Consider the following 26,538-nt stretch of genomic DNA (forward strand, 5'->3'; position numbering starts at 1 on the left):
TTCATTTAAGGGGACTTTATTTTGCCTTCCAGTGTACATCAACATGTTTGACAGACATGGTTCTCCGCTGTTTATTCTTGGAGAAACGCACACCTGACGCAGGGAAACAAATGCCACGAAGCACATTTTAAACTGCTTGGAAGTTTGTCTGTTTATTGTCCTTCAAGTCAACGGAGAAATCAGACCAACGATTAAACACACAAAAAAACAAATACTGCCGTTCTGTTACTTAAGCTGGAAACGTTTATAATTACTGAATGTATGAATTCTAAGTTAACTTTTTCTTATTTTATCACTTTCGTACTGAGTATGCTCTGTAAAGAGAACCTTTGTATTACTTATTAAAGCCAAAGCTGAGCTACAGTCATCTTAAACGATGTGTTAGTATGAAAAGGTAATGATGCACAACAGGCACCAAATATTACTGTATAGAGCACAAGGTACATTTATTAGCCATTTAACATAGCTTTAACAAAACGAGATGAACCACTAATGAAAAAAACAATGGCATTTAAAAGAGTTTTCACAGTTGGATTCTCAAGAGTTGCCGGGATCACACAAGTGTGCTACAGGTGTAAGTAAAAGTACATCATTAAAAAAAAGTGCTTTATCCATGAACAGTTCACTGGCTATCTCACGGAAAATCTTAAACTTTTTACAGAAATGATATGAAATGAACCATAATACAAAAAAAGATTTACAAACATGTTTGTGATTCTCTTGATGGGATCTTGTAACTAAGACCCGTTGAATGAAAGTATATGCAGTAAGTCGCATACAATTTCAGCACATCCTTTCAGTACACATTACTTTTTGTTTTTTTTGTAGCAAGAAAATATAGATTCATATTATTTTTTTTATCTATAAAAGAAATTAAAAATGCAGCACATGTATTGATCAAAATCTGAGCAAATATCGTCAATGTAGGGACTTTGGTAGACAAAATGTATTTGTATGTACAGCAAATGCATATTTATTTGTACACATATTACAACCAATGCATATTGAGACAGCCTTAAAGGTTGCGGTGATGCTCTGTCTTGCACACAGACATGGGTGCCCTCTATTCACCAGAGGATCGGTGAACACTGTAGTTTCTTTGTCACTAACGACAGAATCATATTTTCTGCTGCACAAAGGTTTCAAGCTTTATGATAATCCGTGCAGTACATTCCATCACCCTCATTGCCACCTCCGATGTGTATCTGTCGTTGGGAATCTGTGGAAATGGCAGGAGGTCGGGATAGCGGGTTCTCAGGCTGTCCACCCCATACCCCTCGAGGATCTGAACATCTTTCGAGAGGCCTTTTAACTGAGGGTTGTACTCCTCCACTTTCTGAGCCAAAGCAGTGGGCTTCACATCTTTGTCTGACTTCCCTCTGACTGCGTAGTCGGCAGCTATCAGTGCAAGTTTTGTGGCCAGGTAGCATTTGAAACAGACCCACTCGTTGGCATTTTTATGGAGATCATTCCGAGCAGCGGAGTAGTTTGCTCTCGCTTGTCTCAGCCATCTGCGCGCTTCCACCGGGTTTCCAACCGTCTTGAAAGTGGGGGGCACAAAGAAACGGTGAGAATGTGACGAACCTGCGTAGCTTGTGTAATGTTCCCTGAACTGTTGCCTTTCTGACTTGTGATTTGTTGCTTCTTGGTTCCACGATGAGTAAAATCTTTGATATGAGAACTTTTCTGACTGAAAGCGGGACGACGACGTGGAAAACGACCTCCTGGAGGCTCTCTCTGTATTTTGCTGATCGGCCAAAGTCTGTTTCTCCATCCTGTTGATCTCGTTCTGTAAGTGCTTAAAGACTTCGGTGGCAATGTCCAAGTTCTCTGCATTTTTGTCTGGATGCCACTTGAGATACAATCGGCGTATTATCTTCTTTCTCTCTGTCTCAGAAAGCTTCCACGCTTGCTCAACAACTAAGGTCACTTCTTTCAGAATCTCAGGCAATGTATGAAGCTTGATTTTCTTTGGGGACTGTTTTTGAGCGGGCGGTCGAAGGTTTTCCTTCCCAGAAAAAGCAGCAGAGGCCATTCGCGGGCTTGATGAGCGACTGTTTGGGCTTGTAGGAGTTGATGGGGCACTAGTGTCTCGCGCATGGTTGCTTTCATCTTGTCTTGAGAATTTGTACAAGTCGAGGGAACTCACTATTTTGTACTCGCTGTAGCCAATGTCAATCTGGAAGCATTTCCCAAGGAAACTCTTGTTTTCCTCCTCCTCCCTTTCTACTTCTTGAACAATGATGGCGTACGTATAGGTAGGCTGGTAGGACCCATATATGTCCCCGCCCTCGGAGTCAACAAGGTAACCCACATACTCTCCTGGATAAAATACATTCATTGGATCCATGAGGAGTGTGTGATGTATCTCAGCTGGTATGGGGGTTCCGGGGAGCGGTAGCTCAAGTTTCGAAGGCTCTGTTGAGTCGTACTTCACCCCAAGGTTGTCCAGCTTCTCTGTGATTCTGTAGATGTCGTTGCAACCCAGCATGGCAATCAGATAGGACGTGTCAGAAATCAAATTGTCCGTGGCTGACTTCAATGTCATCGCCAGTGCTAAGAGAAAATTAATGTCTTTGCTGTCTGAATGCTGGATGTAGAGGTGAATCACAGCTGTCCCATACCTCTTGAGGAAGGCCAGTGTTTCGCTGCGGCTGTGTGGAATGGGGCTACATCCTTTCACTCTTAAGGTTGTTTGGAGTTTCTCAAAACAAGAGACTTTCAATCCTTCACATAAGGCTTTGCAAAGGCGAATGGCTTTTTCCTCATTTACAAGGTATGCGTTGTCATTCTCATGTTTCATTATTCTGATCAGTCCTGTGATGAACTGCTCCGATGACAGCAGCAGCTGAAGGCGGCCTTGAAGGGAGCAAAGAGCTCCAAACTGGCACATTCTTGGAGAATCCTCATCGAGTTGCTCTTCAAGAATGCTACTCAAGAGTCTAGGCCTTAGTTTCTGTGGAAGTAGCATGATGAGCTTTGTGTGGAAGGCGTGATCTTTGCCCAGATAGCACTGGCTCATATCTACAAGCATCTGAACTCCAACGTTACCCTGAATTCTGCTTTTGTAGTGTGGGGCATCGTCAAACACCAAGCTACTGGATTTTGCTAGTCTACCGTCATGACTTGGCATGTAAAATAACAAATCTTTGAGGCTCTCGAGATCTTTGCGAATTTCCACAGGATCATTTTGGAGGGATTTGAACAATCCTGAAACCACCCTTTTCACAGTTCTCATTTCATTTGGATCAAGCTGCTTGCCATCTGAACTTTTGTAAATTCGCCACAGCACTTCAACATATTGTTTGGTTGAGACTACATCTTCTGTACCGAGAAGTTTGAACAGTTGATGGAAGGTACCGAGTTCAAGAGGCAATTTGTACAGGTAGGGTTTGAAGTCAGATTCATTTTCCAAATTAATAACGACCTCTTCAGGTTTCAGCAATTTCCAACCATCTTCCACCATGACAACAGCCACCCCGCGGAGTTGGTAACGGAAATCTCTTTTATCTGCATTGAGAAACTCGTAGGTGGACCTTAAAACTTTGTTCCTTGTTTTCACCATTTCATCATCTGGATTGGATATGTTGCAGATATTTTTGCAGTTGCTGAGGACCTTCTCCAACGGTGGATCCAGGTTGACGCCTAACATGTTCAGCACATGGTCAAGTTGTTCCTGTCCAGTGAGAGTGTTCCCCTCCTGGTCCTTTATGCTTGATGGTGTAGCTTTCTCGGGTAGAATTGGGCAAGATGTCCAAAGCAAGTGAATGACATCGGTTTGCTTGAATTTGGGATTTACCTGAGACCCACTGAAACGAATCAGGGGTATTGTGCCACTCATCTCCTGGTACTGCGAATGAAGCTTGATGAGTTCATTGGGAGCTCTTTCGGGACACAGGAACGGTATCATTGAGAGCTCCTTGAGAAAAGTTCCCTCTAACAGGTCTGTTCTGTCATTAAAAATGTGGTTCAAAAGTACATCGACAATAGTTTGCACTTTTTCTTTGGACCAGCTCTCTGTTTGGGCTTTGATGCTAACCTCTTTTGCAAACTGAAGAACTTGCTGCTGGGACACTTTGTGCTTGAGGCCGATATTTCTCAGAAAGGTTATCCATGAGGTGAGCAACAATGTCCCGTTCCTGGGTTTTGACACCTGTTCGACTTTCCTAAAAAAGTCACTTTGAATGAATGACTTTTTTGGGAGCATAACTTCGAACACCTTCACCGTCTCATCATAGAAAAACTTGGTTGGCCTGAGCCTGTTTGAGTAGTCATAAATGAACATCAGTCCCTCCAATTTTTCATAGAGCTGATTCTTCATCTCACATGATTCTTCCATTGACAAAAGTCTCTCTTTCAAGTAGACAATGTGTTCAACTTTTGCATCATAGGAAAAACTCTCAAACTTGGGCAGGAGATATTGAAGGTAAATTTCCAAGTCATCAATTGGCACGCAGCCAAGGAAGGTGTACAGTTCTTTCAGCTGCTGATTGTCGGCGAGAAATCCCAAAGGTGCTGTGTGAGCCCATTTGTCGATGTCTGCGGTTGGGATGCTTTTTGCAAGAATGTAGTTTGTCCCGTTGTTGGCAATGCTGATGAATCTCCCACTGACCGATTTAAAACATGGAAGAAGTTGTAGACTCTGTGCATCCTGTTTTGTGAGGTTAGCTAGGTTGCAGTTGAAATACAACATAAGGGCCTCAAAGTCCTTCTCAGTCAGGTTTGATGTTTTAAATGCAGACGTCTGGATGATGTACTCAACGGCCTTCAGAACACTTGATGGATTTTCGATGTTTGCTGTGTGCTGTGCCAGAAAAGGCATGATGGGATTGTCTTTGACACAGATTTTGTTCACTGCAAGCTGAATGCATCCTGCTTTCATTAGGGTGTGAAAGACTTTGTCATTTTGACCATGTGGAAATATGGCTATGTTCATCAAACTCAGAGGTAAAAGCACATCATGCTCGGGAACAACAATCTTTTCTCTTGCCATGAATTTGATTCCGGGTAGCAAAGCCCAGTCTTTCAGAATGTCAAGCACTGTTTCAAAACTGGGTTTGATGTCCACCTGATCCTCCTTAACAGCGATATTCTCACTGATAAAGTTCCACACACTCTTCAGCCAAGATTCACCTGCAAAGGTGTCTCTCCACTTAACAGGTATTCTTGTTCGATACTCTCTTGGAAGAACAGACCCCAGTAGGTCAGCAAAACAGCCAATGTCAAAAGTGTTTGCAGCTCCTGCCATCAAAAGGATGTTGCTGTACCTGATGTACAGTGTATTCATGAACATTTCTTTCCTTGAAGAAATCAGCTCATGATGTGTTGTCAGGAACTTTGGTCTCTTGGAATCAAACACCTGAAGCATATTGTCCATTGTTATCAACAGAGGCAAACCCTCAATAGTGAGGTCTCCCGCTTCCTTATCTTTGAAGCAGTAGTCAACTAAAAGCTTCAAGTTATGAACGAGCTTGAAGTTTGACTGTTGGATGCGACAGGGGAGTTTTCCTACATGGCAAGATGTGTCTGGCGATAAGAAAGTGTGGAGAAAGTTGCGGACATCGTCCGGTGTCACATAGCTGACTGGTATCCCTGCATCTTCCAAACAGAAGTAGAGATTTGCTGTCTCATCACAGCTGTGAACCAGATTGAAACCAATATCCAGAAGCAAGGTTTTCAGCCTGTAAACATTTTCAGCCACAGATTTCCTTGAAGTGATGTTGTACTCTGTGTTTTTCAGGTGCTGCAGTTCATCTTGAAGCAGATTATCAAAAAAGGCTCTGCCTTTATTTGCTGTGGATGTATTCACCCATGAAATGTAAATGACAGATTGCATGTCCGAGTTGTCCATGTGCACTGCTCTGACTACAGGTAGCAGTCGCTTCATGTCAGCATGGATGCAGTTGTAAACTGCTTTCACCAGGCAGTACCAATCTGGCTGTATATCAACTCTATTGACTGGGAAGAAGAAAAGATACTTTCGCAATGTATCTTTAACAACATGAAGCGGTGTTCCTTGTAGTACGGTAATAGTGGGATCAGGCCCTTGGAAGGATCGACGCTTGAGCTGAATCAGCAGTTCCACAATGGCAGGGGCTATGAGTGATGTCATCAAATTGTTATTCCAGTCACTCCTTACCCCAACTCCATTGTCATCTCTCCACAGGTTTCTTCTAGCAGAGTCTAGGGCAAAATGGCCATTGACATGAAAAGGCAAGCCCGTCTCCAGGGAGAGGGGCAGAAAGCAGAAAGCTCGGTGGGGTTTTTTGTAGTTGTGGCTCACACATGCAGCTACCCCTCCACGTGGAAATAGAGTTATGTCTTCATTTTTGTGAGCTGAGATGACACTTTTTGAGACATTTTCAATGTCAGGGAAGCCTGATCGGTTGCAGATCATCCACGAGGTCAAGTTTCCATCATTGTCCTCTATGTCCATCGTGTAGGTTATCTGTTGGACAGGGATAGCAGTGAGCTGCTTCTTTTTGGTCACACTATCGATGACTGAAGCATGAAACTGTTTGCGTTTCAGCCGATCACCGTCTGTTATTTTGGCTGTCACAGAATAGAGCACTTTTAGTGCTCCAGATGCACTGTCAATTTCGCAAATCGATATTTTCTCCATGTGATTGAGGAACATCAGAAGCTCCGCACCATCGGTTTTGAGCTTATCCAGAAGGTTTTGCACCATTCTGTCCGACGCGGGAACAGAACTGATCTCTGATATCTTTGCCATCTCCTTAGAGCGGATGGGGAATCTGAACATCGTGCTGCGTTCTAATTTAAAATGTACTCCCAGGTAAAGACTTAGAACATCTGAAAACTGAGATCTAAAGTCAGAGTCCAAGTCTCTAAACATTCTTCCAGGACTCGTGGATGTTGCCCCAGGTGAATACTGTGCGTGTGGATCAAAGATGCACAGAATATCATTGTTTGAGATGAAGGACGGGCAGTCCGTGATGTGATAGACAGAGTTGAATCCTATGCCGTATTGACCGGTTTTGCCTGGATTCGCCTCTTTTGTTCCTCGCCCGAGGTTCTGTATACCTCGGACATCATCCTCTGTAAAAGGCTGGTTGTTGTATACACAGAGAGCAGGGCCTTGCATTGGGATCCATTTATCATCAAAGATTCTGTCCGTTGGGTGTATCCTTGGATCAAAAACAAAGTAGATCTCCGTGGCTTTGGCATCATCTGCATTTTGAAGCAGCTCTTTGAGCATTTCTTTTTCTGATGGGTAGGCGTTGAGAATGCTCTTTATTCTGCTTGTGAGTTTTTCTTTCTGTCCAAACTCAGTCCCAAGGGTAGTGAAGCAGACATTTGAGGCATACCTCTCCAAGGCTTTATGGCGTTTTGGGACTGCTCCTAATTTTACGGCGACCTCTCTTGGAATATCTCCATGACAGTACTTCACAGAAGAGTCTCTTACTTTGATCCAAGGACAGTCGTTGTAGCATAGCGATTTTGATGGCTGCAATGTCAGATTGAAGTCGGGTAGGAGAATATCACCAAAATGCGACTGGCAGTATTCTTGGTTTTTGTCTCGTATCAAGCTCCATATTCCCTCACTAATAATTCTGCGACACAACTGGAAGTTCTCCTCGGTGAGTACCCTTCGCCCACATTCTTCTTTCACAGTTTCAAGGACAGTTGAGAAATTCTCTACTGTGAAGCTGGCCTGTACCCCAACATTTTCAAAGAGCTCACGGCAGCTGTTTCTGTATTTGTTCGGGAGCTGATAGAGATGTGGAGCTGCATCAAAATTAAGGTGGAATGCAACTTTGGAAGGGTTGACGTACGTGTTTTCCACCAGAATGGAATTGAACTCTTTCAGTTCCTCACTGATTTGTTCTGTTGCTTTTTTATCCTGTAGCATTTCCTCATGAAGGAACTTATAACAGGCATTTGTTATGTTCTCCTGATACAATGTAACACCATCAAATGATTGAGACAGTTTCTTGAGTTGACTGATGACCAGTCCAACTGAAGGCTTCTTTATCAGACCGAGGCAGTCTTTCACAGCCAATGACATTGCACCGCAACCTTTGAAAGATGGAGAATTCTCATTCAGGATTGGCATCATCAGACACACTGTTTCCTGATGTTCAGTTGTGAATAGATCTTTAGCAGAAAACATTTTTGTTGGGGAAAAGTTGTTGCCGTGCCATGGCAGAGAAAATCCTGCAGGTCTGGTCAGAAACGGAAGAAACTTGGTGTCATGTAGCTTTTCCAAGAGCTCAGCTGCTCCAGGATCGCTCATCTTAAGTTTCTCATCAATGAGACTCAACACTATACTGCTACGAAAGCATGCTGCTGTGTGATCTTTTTCGTTAAGATCGATCACAGATTGAGCACGTTCAATCATGTCCCCCCATGACAGATCGTCTTTGGCCATGCCCAACTGCACTAGCTTGACTAAACAAACAGGGTTTAGGTAGTCTTTAGAAGTGCCTTCAGGAAATCTTCCATCATCAGTGTGGTAGAGCTTAGCAACTCTTCCCTCCGGGTGAATGAGTCTGGAGGGTAAAACCAGTTCCTTCTTCGGGCCACAGCATGGGATACATGGAGTAACCCTGAGGATTGAGGCAAAATCTTCAAGTTTTTCATTCAAGACATAATGCACCAGGGGATCTCGAAGCTCTGTGTCGATTTCCTGGATGTGAGGAAAAAAGACATCTGAAAAGAACTGCTTCTCTGTCAGGGTGTTTTCCATTAACTTTCCTTTACATCCGGCATCATCAAATCCCTCCTTCACCCAGTCAGGCAGCTCGACCGCACAGAGGTTTTGTGGGCCACTCTTCTTAAGATATTTCAAAAATATCTTGAAAGCAGCAGGACCAATGTCTGGCCTACAGAGTAAGGCATCATCAAGGAATCTGACGTATTTGATTGACACCCAGGTGTTGCCATCTGAGAAGATGTTTGCATGCTCACCGTCACCTCCTTTGGCTATTTCTTGGTAGACACCCTGGCTGACCAGTGTGAAGTCATCATGCACATGACTTGGATCTGGCCATGCTGCATAATAGCTGTAGTCAAGCAGTTCTCCACTTTCAGCCATTGAACGTAGCATTGTGAGGGCTGCCAAATAACCCTGGACAATGACATGTCTCATGAATACAGAGTTCCATTGTCCCTTGGTGTCGGTCTTCCAGATCTCTTTGCGATTAGAGGTCACAGCAAAGCAGCCGTTGATGTGGACTGGTAAGCCTGTTTTGATTCTGAGAGGTAAGTAACAAAACACTTCTCCAATTGGTGTGCTATTTGTCTTCACTGTCCATTTGCGATTCTCTTCTTCTGACAACAGAACAGCCACTCCACCACAAGGTACTAGTCCAAGTCTTTTTCCACTATCACTTAGGGAAAACTTGAGTGCCTCAGTCACATCCATGCATGAGCAAATAAGCCAGTTGGTGACCTCGACTGCTTTTGCTGACATTTCATCAGTGAGTCTTCTTGTCTGAATACCTTTAGCAGCCATCTCAAAGTACTGGTTAGGATCCTCCTCTGAACCTCTGAACAGTGGTGAATGAAGATCGACAATGCGTTTGAACACGTTATGAAACTCCTCCACCAAAACCCGTATGATGCAGCCAGACTTGGGAACATCAGCAGGTACCCTGTTGGTGCTTGCAACTTTCTTCATAACCTTTGCTGCAGATTTTAGGATACTCAGGGGTCCGTATGAGGATTTGGATGACCACACACTTTTGTTGATGGTGACCACATCTTGTGCTCCTGCTGGATTGGGTTCCTCATATTTCAAGTATTTCAAGACCATACTTCCGACATGCTGAGTAAACAGAATGAACCGATGGCCACAAATGCTGAACTCATCAACCAGGGAATAGATGTCTGTGGTGTTGTAGTATAGACTACTGATTTCACTTGCTGACGCTTCCTGCTCTGTCCTGAACGGGAGTCTGAACAGTGTACCGTTGTACTTGTATGGGGAGTCCTGAGCTAGAGGAAGCTGGCAATTGAAGACATTGATGAAAGGTTTGAACTGGTTTGGGAATTTTCTCAGCCTTTTTTGTTGTTTGCTCCAGTTGATTTTAATCCCTGGATTAGAGCTGTCTCTGATGTGCTTGCTGATGTGATTGATGTTTGGATCAAACATGATCATGAACTCTCTGCTCATTATGATGGGGATATCAGTAATGTGATACACTGAGTTGAAGCCAAGGCCAAACTTGCCAACTTTGTCTGCTTCACATCTCTTCACAGATCCACCTAACCTTGTGATGTTCAGAAAGTCAGCGTCTGAGAATACAGAGCTGTTGAAAGACCACAAGGAGGGGCCATGGCAAACAATCATGCCAGGGTCAAGGAGGTTCTCTCGAATGTTAGTGTTTTTCCTCATGTCAATGAGGAAACTGCACTCTGTTGCACCTGCATCGTCAGCATTCTGAAGGAGCTCCTTAAAAATGTCGGCTACAGATGGATATTCCTCCAAGATGTTCTTTATTCTCACTGTTAGAGGTTCTCGTTGGCCTGATTGTTCGAAGCCAAGGTTCTCTGGGTTTATTAACCTTGTGCTCAGACATGGCACCTTCAACCACTCTGCGGTTTTCATGGGGATGTCATCATGGACTAATATAATAGGTTCGGATGCATCTTCAAGTAAGTCATTCAAATCATCAACCTTGATGTCGCAGTAGGTGCATTCATGAATGGGCTTCAACGCTAACTTGCTTGGGTCCTTGTAACAAAGAATTGGCACGTGCATGTCAGTATCAACCTCTATCTGATTGTTGTTTAGCCATCTCAGTATGTTGACTAAAAGTAGAATATCACGTTTGCTTTCCTCCTTGGTGATCTCTCCGTCACACCTTTGTTTGATGGTGCTGATGACTTCGAACACATGGCTTGACACAACCTCTTCAACTGAACCACACAACTTGAACAGCTTGTGAAACTTTCTGATTGTCTTTGGCAAGGTGTACAGGTAAGGCTGCAAGTCTAGATCAGGGAGGGGCTTTAGGGCTGTCTGGCCTGGTGATGAGAATGTCTTTCCTGTCCAGACCCAATCAAAGGGAAGGGATTTCATTGCTTCTCTTGCGTCCTCAAGATGAGCCTGCATGAAACCGTAGATCTCAAACAAGATCTGCTGGAACTGATACCAATCCTCTGTCGTGAATGCTTGCGATTTATGCCAGTCATTCACTGCCTTCAGGTGCTGTAATACTTGATCCACCTGAGGCTCTGTGGTTAGTTTCAGGGCCTTCTTCATACCTGCAGATGTATGTTCAACCAGTGCTACGGAAGATCCCACAAGCACTGCATGGGATATGTCACACATCTCCGACAAAGAGCAGATATTGAGATCATCTCCAACCCAAGCAAGGGATTTTGGATAAGTTAGAGGTCTTTCTTTGCAGACGGGTACCCATTTCAGTTTTAGCAATGACATTTGAGCATCAGCTGATTTTACCAGCTTGGTCTGTCTGTTCAGTATTTGCAAGAGTGTTTTTGCCTTTTTGTTAAGGAGTTCCATTTCTGGCTCCTTGCTGCTATGTAACTCCTCTATTTTATTTGCCACTTTGAGTACATCTTTTTCAGTGAGCTGTACTTCATTTCTTAGTCCCAGTTGTCTGAGTGAATGAAGGATATCAGCGGAAGACTTGAATATACTTGGTGGAAATCTGATCTTCTCTTCCATGTAAAACAGGTTCTGTAGAATCTCCAGCTCAGGATCAAAGAGATCTGAGGCTTTGACTGACTTTCCACAAGGCAACTGAATAAATGTAAGAGCAGAAAGCCACCGAATCACAGTTGCGTTTTCATTCTTTAGAAATGCCAGATGCTTAAGTGCCCAAAGCATGACTTTTGTTATGTCATCTGTTGTGTAGAACCCCCGCTCAATATCCTGAATAATCATCTTCAAACACTCAGTTGTTTTCAGTTGTTGTACATTCAGCATCTTTATGAGGCGGATGGATTCTTCGTCACAGCAACCCACAAGATTTATGGATAATTTCACATCTGGTGGATACTTGGCTCTGTGATGTAAAGCTCTAGCCCCTCTCAGTGATGTAAATGCTGAAGCACCTTCAGAACAGGTCCCCACTTTCTCAAAGATGGAAAGCTCCAGCAGGGTATGCTTTTCCCTCGCTGTAATGTCAGACAGTCCTGCAAGAAAGTTTCTGAGTGCCACCTTCTCTTTGACTGAGAAAGAAGAGACTAGGCCAGATAAGCGCTGTGTTGGTAATCTGTCCATAATTTGCAGAAGCAGACCTGGAGAGGAAGGATGGATGAAATTCTTTAGCTGAGGGTGCTGCAAAGATGAATCCAGCTTTTTTATCACTACTCCTCCCAGCTTTTCCATGATGTCAACAAGGTTTTCAGGGAGCGACGCCTCTTCCTCATCCAAAAGAATGATGGGAGACGGAGTTTTGAGACGTAGAAGCTGAGCTACTTCCATGCTTTCTTCAAGCGGCACAAGCGGGATCAAAGGCATGTCTTCAAAGGTACTTAAGTCATCCGCAAAATGGATATAGAGATGTTTCCAAATCCTCTTTAGCCAAGAAACTGTAGGATGTTTCAACTCTTTGTTTCCAGGTTCCCATCGGACTATGAAGTCTCTTGATAGCCAGGCTGTAGATAGGATCTCCTTGATGAGTCGAGCTGATCGCTCAGAGTTCAGCATTTGCAGCTGGGTGCAGGGTCTTCCTGTCCAAAGAACCGGAGAAAAATCTAATTAGCTCAGTTATTATTTCAGAAGTAAATGTTGATCAAAGCTGACAAATGTAGGTTTCTGGTTATTCTTGCACCAAGGCAGAGGACCAAAGATGAAATCTCAACCGGTAAATTTGTCTTAACAATCCACTTTATCAGATTCTAGAGATATCGGAGAGCACACTACACAAAAAAAATACTTTTCCGTCAAGTTTGTTAAAAGATGACTATGTAGAGTTAGTATACTCAACTAACTAACTAATTCAAGATTCATATTAAAGTAACTATTGCTGATCTAAACATGCTTGTAACAACCATGCTCCACACACACACACACACACACACACACACACACACACAGTTCAATGTTGAAGGTATAATGAAATCTTGACCTAGGGGAAACCATTTCTAAAAGACATACTTACCTAGAAAAGCAAAAAACACACAATACGTGCCATCAATTTGTGAGTCTTTTTGGTGTTCATTGATAGTCATGCATTAGTTTAGTGTATTGTTATTAGGTTATATTCAACACACTTCAAAATACCTACCTGAACATCCCCAAAGATATTGTTGCACTGTAATTGGAGTATCACATTTTTTAGATTTCTGGGATGATTTTTATCTTTGATTAACGTGAATTTAAACAAAAACAAAATGTCTTTAAGCATCAGCATGTAATAAAAATAGATTTAGCCCATCTCAACCTAATATACAGGTTCAGGAGAATAGTTGTTGCAGAGAATGAGTAAGACAGGAGGAGGTCAGGCGACCTGGGTAAGTCAAAAGTGGTACTTTAACATCATCATAAATAAAAGAGTCCAAAATCCTAATGTTAAATTGTAAAATCTTAAAGGATCTTTAAAGGACAAAGCTGTTACTCAGCATATTTCTTCTGCCTGGCTGCCTTGTCAGAATCACTGTTGAATTCGGTCATGAGTGGACTCGGGATCTGATCTCGAGGCTCATGTGGAATGTCTGCGTAGCACAAAAACAACTCTCCACGAATCGGCATGCTCACTCTCTCGTTCCCTTTCCACCTCTCACTCAATTTTATATTAGCAGTGACTTTGATCTCCCGCTGGCCTTGCAGGAGAGTAAAGTGACCAAGCGTTGCTACAACATGGCTGAACCCATAAATGCACCATCATATTCTATTGTGAAGTTTACAAATAAATAGGTCAAACATTTTACAATATATAAGCATTGAGTAAAATTACCTCTGCTTTTGGCTGCTTCCTTCAAAGCGTCCATGACTAAAGGTTTAATGCTCTCCAATAGGAAGCGACCCTCAAGTCCTGGATACAGAGACCTTAGGACAAATAAAAAGGGGGAAAGGGTAAGAATATCTTACAAACTTATTTCTAGGTGTACACTTGTTTTAGTGTTGAATAATTTGCATATACACGTTATATGCAATTTACAACTGCGATTAACAATTGTTATTTTGATGTTATTTTGACTGACTTTGATGGTAAACTCATCCTGCTGACTGGTAAATCTTTACAAATTGAATTACAAGATATTTAACAAACTGCTCTTCATTTTAGGTAACAAATGCATTTCTCCACCTATTACAATACTTTTTGAAGTCAAGGCAAATTTAAATTAGGAAGAGAATGAGGTCATTTGGACAGAAGTTTTATAACAATTTTATTTCAAACTTACTTGGGATATTGCTCAGATGCAATATAAATAGAATCTTTGTCACTGAAAGACGATGAAAACGTTGTGAATGTGTCATCTTGCAGTGGCAGGAGCTCCAGTCCTATGAGGTCACTGTAATTGCCGTCACTAAGCGCAAACTCCAGCAGCAGCAACTTCTCCTGTGAGGGACCTTTGTGTTTGCACTTCCTGATCACCTGCCGCAACAAAGATGGAGTCACTTTCCTTACTTCAATGGCCTCGGTCACACAGGCAGCGAAGACAAAGTCTGCGGCAGCTGGCACCTTTGCCACCTGCGTTCCTGAGCTTTGGAGGTAGTTGATCACAGTGTTTGAAATGTCCTCATCTGTGTTCAGCTCTGAGAAAACGGCCTGGTCCACCCGGATCCAGCTCTCGCTGAGGGAATAGATGACGGGCTGCTGCAGCAGGTCGTGGAACAGCGGCTGAAGGATGGGTTTCCAGCGGGACTTGACCCGCTTCGGATCTGGCCAGGCCCCATAGGTCCCTGCAGGAGACAATGGAAAGTCTTGGTCCTTTTGTATCTGTACCCTTCTGATAGCCTCAGTGATGAGCGTGAAGTAAGCCCAGGGGATGACAGTGATTATAAGCAGCTCATTCCACAAGGCCGCTGGGTCCCTCCACTGGTCCACTTCCCGCCACTTGATACTCCGGCGGTTGTCCGTGAGGCCGAAGAAGCCACTGAGATGCACCGGAAGCCCCGTCTCACTCTCCTCGCCAGGGGGAAGGGGAAGGAAGCAAAAAGCTCGTCCTGAGAAGCCTGATGTGGCCCCTCCGTCTCCTTTGTTGAGCAGAGTAAGAGGCAGAGCAATTCCAATGGTCGGCATGAACTTCAAATCATCTGCCAGAGAGTCGAGTTGGGGGCACATTCCTCTGCCCCCAACTCCATTACAAACCAGCCACGTCATTCTCTGAGTCTCCTTAGCTGTTTCATCCTGAGTCTCTATGTTCACTTGGTATGTGACGCACGTGATGTTGGAACTTGGAACCCGATTGCCGTAGCCGTCTATAGCCTCCCCCAGCGTGTTCAGTGCATTTGGTCTTTCCTCCTTATCTTCCGTGTTCTCTGTTGCCGTGACCTGAAACAACATGCGCTCCGTACCATCGGACTCACGCACATGCAGGGAGATCTTCTGAACGCTCTTGAGGAAGAGGAGCACTGTGTCTGCATCCGCTTTGAAAGACTCAAAGAGCTCCAAGACCTTCTCTTTGTTGTAAATGTTGCCACTGAGCTGGGAGGGTTTCAGGCGAAGCGGGAAGCGGAACAACGTTCCCGGGAAGCTGCCCTCCTTAGCGGTTTTGTCAGAGCTCCCGAAAATACCAAAGTAGGGAGTAAACTGGTCAGCAAGTTCTGTGATCTCCTTCATGTCCGTCTTCAAGTTCCAACACTGCCCGGACTCATGCACGCCGAACAGGGCCTGATGAGGGTCCAGCATGGCAATCTGGTCTCCACTAAAGATACTGGGGGCATCTGAGTAGTAGGAAGAAGAAATACAAACATCAAGTAAATCTACAGTGTAAAAAAAACACAAGTACTTTTACTTCGAGCTGCAAAAAATTTTGGAGGAAAAAACAACACATTTGGAAATGTCTATCTGGACTCCTAGAAAAGGTAAATGGGTTGTTTCTTTTACAATTATTTGTTAACTTTCATTGACCAAATAATGAAGCAAATTGCATACAAGGATTTAAATGTGCCAAATCACAAATCCTGAGCATTATTATATCAGCAAAGAACTATATCTTTATATTTGAATGATGACATGCAGGGTAGAGAAGGAAGTCTCATTTGCAGTAGTTTGCGCTTCCCGACCGGCTCAGATGCTCAAAGCTGTATCAATGACAGATGTGATCTGAATTTGGAATATATTTGGAAGTGATGCCCTTGAAACCTTTACAATGTGTACAATGTATTTTCTGTCATCGGAAGACTTTCTGGATATTATTTTCTCTGGTTTGATTCTGGTGCTGTACTCGCCTGTAATATGGTACACGGAATTGAAGCCAATCCCAAATCGTCCAACTTTCAAAGGATCCTCTCTCTTCCTGCTTCTCGCAATTTCCTGAATCCCATTCCAGTCTTCCACGGTGAACACGGCATCGTTGTACACGTACAAGGCCGTCCCTGCAACACAATGCATGAAAACTAGTTCAGTCTATGTTCATAGTTTATATCCCCACCTAAAATACACATAAATGCACCATGTAGTGCAAGATGCCTTTCAATAATCCCTGTGACCAATGGTGGAGTTTCCCCTTTTCTCGGTTAACAGGGACATTCACAGGATAAGCTGCAGAGCACCTGCTCACTGATACTTAGGGTAAGCAGCACCGGTTCATGCCAACACGAGGACTACTAACCTTGATACTGAGCCATGTCAGGTGACCACAGCGACTCAACTCCATACTCAGTCTCATCGTACATGAACTTGACTTCTGTGGCTCCGGCATCTTCTGCATTTTGAATCAACTCCTACGAAATAGAACACAACACACACGTGCATTTATGAAATCCAATGTGCACAATGACATCAGATGATTTAGTGGATGTTTTACCCCAGTACATTTGCTACATTACTAGATATATATACGGTATACAAAACTATGGTCTACATATTTCCTCACTCCTATGACATCAGTGTTATTGACAGACTACAGCCTGTTAACACAACAACTGAAATGGGGCCGGTCTACTAAGAATGAAAAGTCTGTTAAGTTAACATCCAAAAAATGCTTAAAATGTGATTTTAAAATGGTAGAATGTCCACGACACTTACTTTAAGAATTTGTCCACCTTCGGGATACCTCCTCAGAATATCTTTCAGAAAATCGACTAGCGGTGGTGTAGTCTGTCCGAATCTGCCTGTGGAAAGCCAAGCTGTGTAAAACTCACTGTTGTAAAACAATATTTTTTTATTTTTTCAGAAATGTGGAGGTTTTTCATATCCTACCTCCCCCTTTGAGGCCACTTCCCTCCAGTGCGACAGATACTTCTGGGCTCCCAGCGGGCACCAAGGTCCGGATCTGCACGCTGTCATCCAGCTAAGGAGGTAGGATGTGGAGAGTACGCAGAACTTAACATACAGTACAACACAAAAAGGGTTTTATTGAAGGAAACTATTGTATGCATGAAATGTGAAGAACAAATCAGATACTGACTTAACAAAGTCAAAATGCAAAGCTCTTCAGTTGATCAGTGACCTTAGGAAAGATATTTAACAATGAAGGGTTCTGTCAGAACCTATTTTACTTCTTAATGCCCTCCTGAAGTCTGAAGGTCAACACTAAGCGACTCATTTCGATGACAGCTATACAGAGACTTGAAGTCTGTGGTCCTTCCCACGAGCAAACGGTCATTATTGCACACGTCAGTGTGGCAGACGATCTTCGCCCGGTTCATCATCGCTGAGAATCGATGCGGGAGGAGAGCCGGCACCGGGCCAACACTGCTGCTCCTGCGGTTTGGGGCTTCTCAAGGTGACACTGTGACCCGACTGCACTCAGCAGTCTTTGTACATCAAACTGAGCTCCACGTAAGCAAAATCTCACCGTCCTCATCACAGACACTGTAATGCGCAATGATCACTTGTACATTTCGGGATGAGGGATTTTAAGTCTTCCATGTCATATTAATAATAAATATGGGAAATGGAGAGCTTACAAGTTGAAGAAGGAGAGCTGTATTCTTGTCTGTTGTGTGAGGAAGAAGTTGATATTGGTGGAAATGCGAGCACATGGAACATACTTAAAATCTGTAATGTTAAAACGGTCTGTTTTGTGCAATAATCTAGAGAACAGGAGGCTGTGGTTCTACACATCAATCTCTAACAAAGGTATACTAGTGTAATATAGGATTGGGTTTTAACTAATTTGGTAACTGGACTGGCTTTTATTTCATTTACATGGAATAATCCTTTTGAAAACTCCCATAAAATAAACTAATCTTTCCTTAGTATTTCTATTAAAGGGCCTACCACTCCTCTGCTTGGTACAGTGTGTGGAAAAGGGCTGTGGACATGTTAATTGGATTAGGGTGAACAGGAAGGTAACTTGATATCTAATATATTTATATATTATATATATGGATGGAGCAATGAACACCTTTTCGCACCTATTTTTTTCTATTTTTTAATCATATAATATTTGTCGTTAAAAATCATTTTAGACTCCTTCCTTCTTCTAGATTCCTTCTATTCAAAAAGAACAGTTGCATTGAAAGACCTACACTTGTGGTATATGTGGTATTAGTGTGTAGGTGTGGCTTGGAGCTAATTTCTGCATGTGAGATCAGGAGGGGGGCTGCACAGTGCTGACCCCCACCTGCCACTTTCCATCAGCTGCTAATTCCCAGTTGGACAACTCCACTAACTTTAGGCCATACACTATCTGCCACAGAAGTGAGATATTAATCCATTAAAACCATCTGTTTAATCCAAAGTAAGATTTTCATTATGAGCAAGACCTTCATTTATAAAAGGGTATTAAGAATAGGCATATTTTCTTTTCTTTGTACCAATAAAACAGGGTGGAAGTAATAATGGTAATGTTGAAAATGTGTCTTGAGATGTATATTAGCTTTTGTTAGTATTTAATTGATTTAGTCCAAAGGAAGCAGTATTAAAACTGTTGCATTGAGTTCAACACACAGTGACCACGAGGCGCCTCGTCGTGTTCCCTCCAGTACGAGTCAGATCATCACACTGCAGACATTAAGGATGTGTTCAGGACCACTGCGTTACTCTGCAGGAATCCAACACAAATCCGCAATAAGATGGATGTGTAGATGCAACAAAAGGATAACTTCAATTGTTTAGAGCAACAACAAATTTAACGTGAGGGGGAAACTTGGCTCACGACATCTCAACAATGACTCCACTGTTAGTGGTTCATGTCCTGCAGTAATGGTCACAGGGTCATTAAAATAGATGAGTTTTCTGCTGCTGGCAATTATCCTCCGCTAGAGAAAGAATTCAAATAATGTGACATTTACAATCCGCGAACTGAATGAAGATACAATTATACACTTTTATAAAGGTTCTTGCAGTAAAAAACAGTATCAAACATTTGACAGGCTCCCGACTACTTTAAATTGGTTTGAACGAATAGGTAACTCTACTTTTCTAGTTTTGATTTGATCTACCATCAAGCACTCTAATAATTAATAATAAATAGTTTAACAACGCCTTTCAGTACAAACTGAAACAATGGCTAAGCAGCCCAAAAACACAAAAAATATCAGCCTCACACACAATGAGCTTATTATCTTATCTTTCGTAATAACCATTTTTCAAGATAATCTTTGTGAACTTGTGATTGGCTCTGAAATTCCTACCTGCAGAACTCATCCGTAGCACGTTATCTGCGTTGCTAGTGGTGTTTTTACTGTGTTGTTACAGGTGAAAAAACATACCAGTCTCCCATTGTGAGTGAGCCGTTGCTCTTTGACGGGCAGGTTTGTTTCCTCGTAGAGCAGCTCTTTGATATCTTCGACAGATGTGAAGGGAGAGACCCGGTAGGACCTCAAGCCCATGTACTCGTGACGAACCGTCACCCGTGGCAACCTAGAAAAAAGAAACAGAACACTTTGTTATCCATGTATTGACTACATAGTCATTCTAGTTTGTTAGCAGGGACAGGGAGGTCAAAGATCACATTCAGAGTCTTCCATACAGTCATTATCGATCACAGTTAAGGTTAAGACAAAACAGAAGAACCGAAACTTTCACCAAGTCAATAGGAACCTCTTATTCTTCTGTTATAGGTTCTAGATTTGGATTTTTAACATCAACTTGTATACCTTCCCATGCAGCCTGTGCTTATGCACGCATGATGCAAAAATGTTGTGACTTATCAGGAAACGTTTATTGCCATTATATGTTAGACATACTAAATTTATTATATTATTCAGGAGCAGATGCACTGGGGCTGAAGTGGGTGTGGCAGCCCAGGATGTAAAGCAGCGCATATACCGAACCACACGGGAGCATAATGAAGTGCAGACTGACACGACGCAAAGCGTTTTTAATGCTTTCGGGTTTTGCTCTTATCAGTCAACGTTAAACTCACCAGGGGTCCGTGCAGCTGGTCATCTCGCTGCCGCTGTGTGTGCCGGCACACGCACGCGCGCATCGGACTATCTTCTGCACCCGGCGCAGGAACACTCCGCCCGGTAAACGGCTGTCGCAAAACAAGTTAAAAAAAACAAAAAAAAAACGTTATTTCCTCCAAAAAAAACCCACCTGCCCCTTTCTGTACAACTATATGATGAATATATAACACAACGTCGGTTGGTGTGGTGATGGAGGCGAATGGGAGAAAACACGTTAAGTCAATGTGTTGTTGTGACTGTGGCTAAGAGGCTTTCTTTGAGTCGTTACGTCCCGACGAACCCCACTCACTTGAGTCTGCCCGGTGACCGCCGGTAACGGTCCTCTCGGAACGCGGATACATTTCACGACAGGCCGTGTTCCTGGAAACAACGACAACAACAATAGGAAGTGACATGCTTAATTACAAACCCCCCACAATAGCGAACAACGCACCGACTCCTTCAAAGGCGATGTTCTAATAATAATGAATTAGAGTGCGCGTGGGACCAGAAGACGAAGCGAGAGGGTTCACTGCCGGTTACTTCCGGGTCGTAATTAATCCCGTCGGGCACAATCGGTCTGTTCTTAAATTACCTCTTGCCTTCCGTAAATGCTTATCGCGGAAACAGATCAATATATTTCCTTAGGCATGTTTATTTAATATTTTACAGGCTTCAACTACTGCTGTACCACAAATGGTGACTGGGTGACTGAGAGGCAATATTTGTTTTTCGCGCATGCGTCGTATCTTACTTATGCATCAATCTGTTCAATTCAACCCGGTACTTTTAAGTATTAACTTTGGCATGCTTTATTTAGGTTGGATACCATTCTAACTAAGTCCGCATACTACGTGCACATGGTGCCGGTTGATCTTTGGATAAGTTAAATGCACACGTCTGCAGATACTCAGAGGAATCAAAGAGCTCTCTCTCTCTCCTATTCAACTAGCCCACTGTTCCGGAAGTAAAACTACTGATGGGATAGCTGACTGCATATGGCTGACTGACAGTTGGAGTACTTCCCAGGTTTAGGTGGGCATGAACCATCCGTTAAAAGAATGAGCATCTGTAAAATCTAAATTGCAAAGCAGAATGGGAAATAATCCTGCAAATGGAACAGGACACGCGACACATATTGAGTCTAAATAGTTTTAGAAAATGATTTAAATGCTTTTAGGTTAATTGAGTTATTTTGTTATTCATTCCTACTAATACAAATAATTAATAACATTTCCTCAAAATGTCATTTTTACTACTTCTTAACGTTAATTGGTTCGATTCATTAATTTATAGACTACATTCATTCATATTGATTGATAACCATTAAATCTGGTGGCACACTCCAGAATTTGGTAACGTGTATATAATACCGATCGACCTGCCCGATTCCATTTATCTTAAGGTTCATTTGAGGATAGTCAGCCTGTACCGCAGATCGGCTACATCCCTGCTCTCTGGGGATATGCTACTGCGGGGCCGTCAACTTGATTGTGACGACTTAAAAATATTCCCATAAGTGACTGCCTGCAGCTGCATTACTTTGATAACCCCGATCGGTGTTTTTTTCCGTTGGATTCTGGGATTTGTAGTCAGGTCGCCTCAGGGATCAGACGCCAGAACACTGCAGACCAAGATGCGCATCTCAACTTCATCCAACAACAACAACATTCACTTAAAGCTGATCAGCCACATTTGGTTGCTGTGTACGTTTGTATCAGATTAAAGCCATTTGCACTAGAGAATGTAGGAAGAAATCCCACTTTGGATGTGCCATGGACGCTGAGTGTTCTGAGGATGTCTGACATTGATGTCTGATTCACGGACCACACAACACGCACGTAATGTTTTGCCAATATCGTTCAGTGTGTTGTAATGCTTGCGTCTCTTTCAACGACACCAGAAGCATTACGTAGAAAAGTGACCTCGATGTCAAGGACTCCCAGCACCTCAAAATATTAACTGCTCTCATTGACATCCTCGGTTTCCCCAAATCGACGCATTCCATCAATTTATTCAACCAAATGTACACCAGTGGGTTAATATTCAGAACACTATACCATAGCACCCGAATGCAACAAAAAAAGGCCACCAAACTTACACTAAAACGATTTTAGTCATATTGGGGAACTTCCCTAATGTCCGATTAACGTCCCAAGGAGAAAACCATCCATTATGTTTTATGCTAAAAACACCATTATTGCTTAAACACTATTCCCACTGCTCTATAGCTTATATCGTAATGCCGCATTGGAGAGAGAGAGGGAGAGAGAGAGGGGGGGAGAGAGAATGGATACTTACATTAAGAAACCAGCAGGATGGAGGCAGAATCTGCGCATGCATCTCTATCCTCAGCACCGCAGAGAAGTTCCTTAAAATGACCGCATCTGTTGCACGGTGCGTGGCCAGAGGAGCGCAGCGATGGGCGTTTGAGTGGATTACGTTTTAGGATTCGATAGTTCACAGCCGTGAAAACCGCTGGACAGTTTCCTACTGCAGGTTTCAACGCACAGGTCTCTTAAAGGGACAGCGTGCCTTAAAGAGCTCGGACGGGACAAGCCGCACCAAAAAAAATACGGGATGGGCCAATACGACGTTGTCTCAATCACCATAAGTGTGTATTGTAATCTCTATGCAATCAAACGAACCGAATAGGATAAAATAAATCAGAAAACAATGTAATTATTTTATTATCATTGCTGAGTACAACAAAAAAGTACGTAGATTGCGTGGCAGTATACACAAACGCCAAACAGTAATAATGATAAATAGTACAAATATATAACGTAGTATAATAGCAGAAATGTGTATTCACTGTGACCTATAAAACAGTAAGTTATTGCACTTGTATATTGGAGATTTGCAGAGTGGCATTGGCTCTCTAATCATGCAAATGATACATTTTGGGAATGGTTACAAAGGAATACACTAAGATAAAGTTGGAATGTAAAACATCTGTGCAAAGTTCTCTACATGAAGGTGTGGGTGGAATGTAAAACATCTGTGCAGTGCACAATATACAAAGGTCGGTCTGCAGTTGGTGTAATGAGCAGAGGTGGGATCAAGTCACTGTTAGGCAAGTCACAAACAAGTCTCAAGTCATTGCCCTCGAGTCCCGAGTCAAGTCGAGTCAAAGACGAAGCAAGTCCCAAGTCGAGTCACAAGTCACAGCCAACAAGTCTCAAGTTGAGTCACAAGTCGTACCATTTTAGTTTCGAGTCATTTCGAGTCATTTTATTATAGTGGGGACGGGGAACCCTGGGTGATGGTGCGCTGCCTCACAGACCTAGACTACGAAGGGAAGGGTAATGGTGGATGGACTGTGACTGTGTTATAGTACTGTAACGCTCACCCCAATGCTGCAGCGTAAATAAGGAGGCGATGACTGGCTTGCAACTCCGCTGCATTTATTTATATAAAACTACTCAACTTCGGTCACTGTTGGCCGTCACCACGCCGAACGAACACTTCCGCATACACGGCCCCCCAAAACTCGGGTTGTCTCGCGTAACTACAGCTGGAACGGAGCATAACGTGAACACATGCAACATCTGCATAACTGATTAACTAATAACTTTAACTCAGCTCATTACACTACTTTAAAACGGACGTTGGCATAATGTTGGCGAGGATTTCCATCGGAGTCTGAATCCGGGTTCAAAAATCCCGATTTTTGTAACCATGAACGAGCTGTCTCGTTGATACGGTCAAATGGACTGCAGTGATTGGATGTTGTTCAGGCAGCGCTCTCTGCATACAGGTGGCGCACATTTTTTTGACAGATGCAGATAAACAGAGCGGCGCGGTGGTGTGAAAATGTTTTCCCCCAGTTTTCATGGGAAGTAGCAAGTCTTCTCGAGTCAAAAGGCTCGAGTCCAAGTCAAGTCACGAGTCATCGGTGTTCAAGTCCAAGTCGAGTTGCAAGTCTTTGTACGTTTTGTCGAGTCGAGTCTCAAGTCACCAAATTCATGACTCGAGTCTGACTCGAGTCCAAGTCACATGACTCGAGTCCACACCTCTGGTAATGAGTACTGCAGTCTTTTGTGGAAGTTGTGTATTTGATTAATGACAAAATTGCACAATAGACATTTTTAAGAATCTCGTTAAACACAAACAACTTCCAGCAGCAGTAAAGTTGATTTAATAAACCATGACACCAACCTCCCAGTAGATGGAGACCACAGCAAAGCACGAGTCTCCTGCTGGATGAGGGACAAACTCCCTGCAGCACAATGCACAGCTTCTGCCTCATAGCACCAGATTCAACCTCAACGCACTTTAAATGATTACATATAAACACCTGGATCTTTTTCTGAATGTTCGTATGTCACTGCCACAGTGTGAAACTGTTCTATGGTTTCATACAAACAGAACAAACCGATGAGATAAAATAATAAGGACACATAGTTTTAATTCAGACTAAGGAATTAATAAAACATTCCTGTGTTGTTCCCTAAGTCGCATCACGCATTTGTTTAAGAAAGTAAAAGCTAATTACATTTTCAAAGTAGACACTGATTTCCTGGAATTGATACATACAACATGCCCAGACATGTCCAGTAATTGGCCACTTTTTGCTGGTGCTGAACTTTTGTCCTCTGTGTCTCTGCTTCAATGCAGACACACACCAGTTTTGCACACTGCACACTCGTGGACAAGATCACGTGATTTTTGTGTCAAATCGATAGAAGTTTGCTGCTCCCGTTGCCATGGTCTTCAATTATTGTAAATTCACCAAATGTGTTAATATTATTACGACGTTGTCAGTTTGTGTAAGGATGTAAGTTAGTTAACTATAATAATAAAATTGGCCAAATAATTGTGGCATACATTCAGATCAAAAGTACTTTTGCTAAAACAGTTTATCTTTACTGGATTGCTGATTAATATATTTCTTAAAAGCACATTTTACTCAGTGGGATTTACTGTACCTCCATTGTTGTTTTTTGCTACCAATATAATTTGTATCATACAATGGTGTAATGTATGTTGACGTGGTTTTTCCCCGGGCATTAGAAAGAAAGTCCCATCACAAGCATGGAATGACTTGCATCCATGGATGAAGTATCTATTTCCCAACATGCAGACAATATCAGTGACTTGACATTGAACCCTGCTTCCCCCCCCCAGGCGGATGGGTTAACAAGTCAGCCGAGGCCGTTCAGCCCGCTGGTGTCACGACTTCTGCAGCTCCCAGAGATGAAAGCCGCCCCAAATAAATTAACGTCGACGGCCTCCAAATAGACGGGCAGATTAGAACTGCGTGCCGGCATCACATGTCAAGAAGAGTCACGTTTCAAAAAGAAAAAGTGAAGTGTCTAAGTGTGTAAACTCTGAAACAGTTGTTCTTCAGAGTTATTGGCGCTGTCACTTAAAGGGGTACATGTGACTTTAATGAAGAAGAGGGGCGGCTGCGCTAACACAGCCATTAAATAAACCTTACACACACACACACACACACACTTTGGGGAGAGAGAAAGTCGTCATCTTCCACTTTAAGACCAACCTACCGCATCACTTGACCGATCGCAAACCAGCTGAATGCTGTTATCGATCCCGCCCGCCGGGTTGTGTGTGTTGCTGCGCGTGGGATCGGGTGGTCTTTGATGTATAGGCGTGCTGATCGCAGATCAGATATACACTCCCTCCCTCCCTCCCTCCCTCCTTCCCCTCCCTCCTTCCCTCCTCCCCTCGTGTCCCCGCCTTTGATGTGGCGGCTGTAGTCCTCGCGCTGCGTTGCGCTCCGCTTCAGACATGGTGAGCGGACCGGTGCGGGACTCTCAGCAGCACACCTCTCTCTCCCCGGTGAGCTCTCCGCCGCAAACACCCGCAACTCAGGCCCTCGCGCGGTCCCTTTCCTCTTCTTTTTTGAAGCAGGTAAGAAAGAAGCGCGTTTATTCGTTTTTTTTGTTGTTTTTTTCTTGGACCCTGACACGTCAAACGATGCGGAACGAGCCTTTGATTTCAGAACAACGCCTCTGGTCTCTGACTCTGTGCGACGTGCATTTTATTGCGCACGTTTTAATGATTGCGGGTATTACAGTTTTTTTTTTAAACCTGTTGGACTTTTTAATGTGTCGTTCCTGAGACGG

The 26,538-nt window shown here is 43.1% G+C and overlaps 2 protein-coding genes across 10 annotated transcripts in view; one reads left to right on the forward strand and one right to left on the reverse strand.

Annotated features, from left to right (window-relative positions):
* On the reverse strand, positions 1-23,490 carry sacs (sacsin molecular chaperone). 4 transcript variants are annotated; one of them, XM_062561088.1, is made up of 12 exons: positions 22,748-23,490; positions 20,757-20,827; positions 20,425-20,535; positions 19,769-19,919; positions 17,310-17,400; positions 17,136-17,221; positions 16,720-16,831; positions 16,337-16,483; positions 14,344-15,829; positions 13,896-13,987; positions 13,227-13,253; positions 1-12,669 (listed from the first exon to the last, which is right to left on the reverse strand). In XM_062561088.1, the coding sequence occupies exons 3-12, from the start codon at positions 20,445-20,447 to the stop codon at positions 1,118-1,120; spliced, it is 13,767 nt and encodes a 4,588-aa protein (XP_062417072.1). In that variant the 5' UTR covers positions 20,448-20,535; positions 20,757-20,827; positions 22,748-23,490; the 3' UTR covers positions 1-1,117. The 4 variants fall into 4 exon arrangements, with proteins under 4 accessions (XP_062417072.1, XP_062417071.1, XP_037315585.2 ...); XM_062561087.1 differs by lacking the exon at positions 22,748-23,490 and having other exon boundaries at positions 20,757-21,444; XM_037459688.2 differs by lacking the exons at positions 13,227-13,253; positions 22,748-23,490 and having other exon boundaries at positions 20,757-21,444.
* LOC119210103 (tumor necrosis factor receptor superfamily member 19-like) overlaps positions 17,286-26,538 on the forward strand; it is a 22,513-nt gene continuing 13,260 nt past the window's right edge. Inside the window, exons 1-4 of one of the 6 annotated variants that reach the window (XM_037459764.2) lie at positions 17,293-17,408; positions 17,667-17,891; positions 18,150-18,191; positions 18,326-18,403. The gene's annotated coding sequence lies outside the window, so the exon portion shown is untranslated. Of the gene's footprint in view, positions 17,409-17,666; positions 17,892-18,149; positions 18,404-25,178; positions 26,324-26,538 lie in introns of those variants that run through there. The other 5 variants (XM_037459793.2, XM_037459773.2, XM_037459784.2 and 2 more) reach the window with 5 other exon arrangements.

The sequence above is a fragment of the Pungitius pungitius genome, chromosome 3 (genome assembly GCF_949316345.1).
Source record: "Pungitius pungitius chromosome 3, fPunPun2.1, whole genome shotgun sequence".
Taxonomy (NCBI): Eukaryota; Metazoa; Chordata; class Actinopteri; order Perciformes; family Gasterosteidae; genus Pungitius; species Pungitius pungitius.

Excerpts from the sequence above, each read along its gene's own strand:
- sacs (XM_062561088.1), bottom strand. The coding sequence starts at position 20,447 with ATGACCAGCTGCACGGACCCCTG. Across the intron at positions 19,920-20,424 it reads ACCAGCTGCACGGACCCCTG|GTTGCCACGGGTGACGGTTC; the intron begins GTGAGTTTAACG and ends TCTTTTTTCTAG. Across the intron at positions 16,484-16,719 it reads TGACATGGCTCAGTATCAAG|GGACGGCCTTGTACGTGTAC; the intron begins GTTAGTAGTCCT and ends ATTGTGTTGCAG.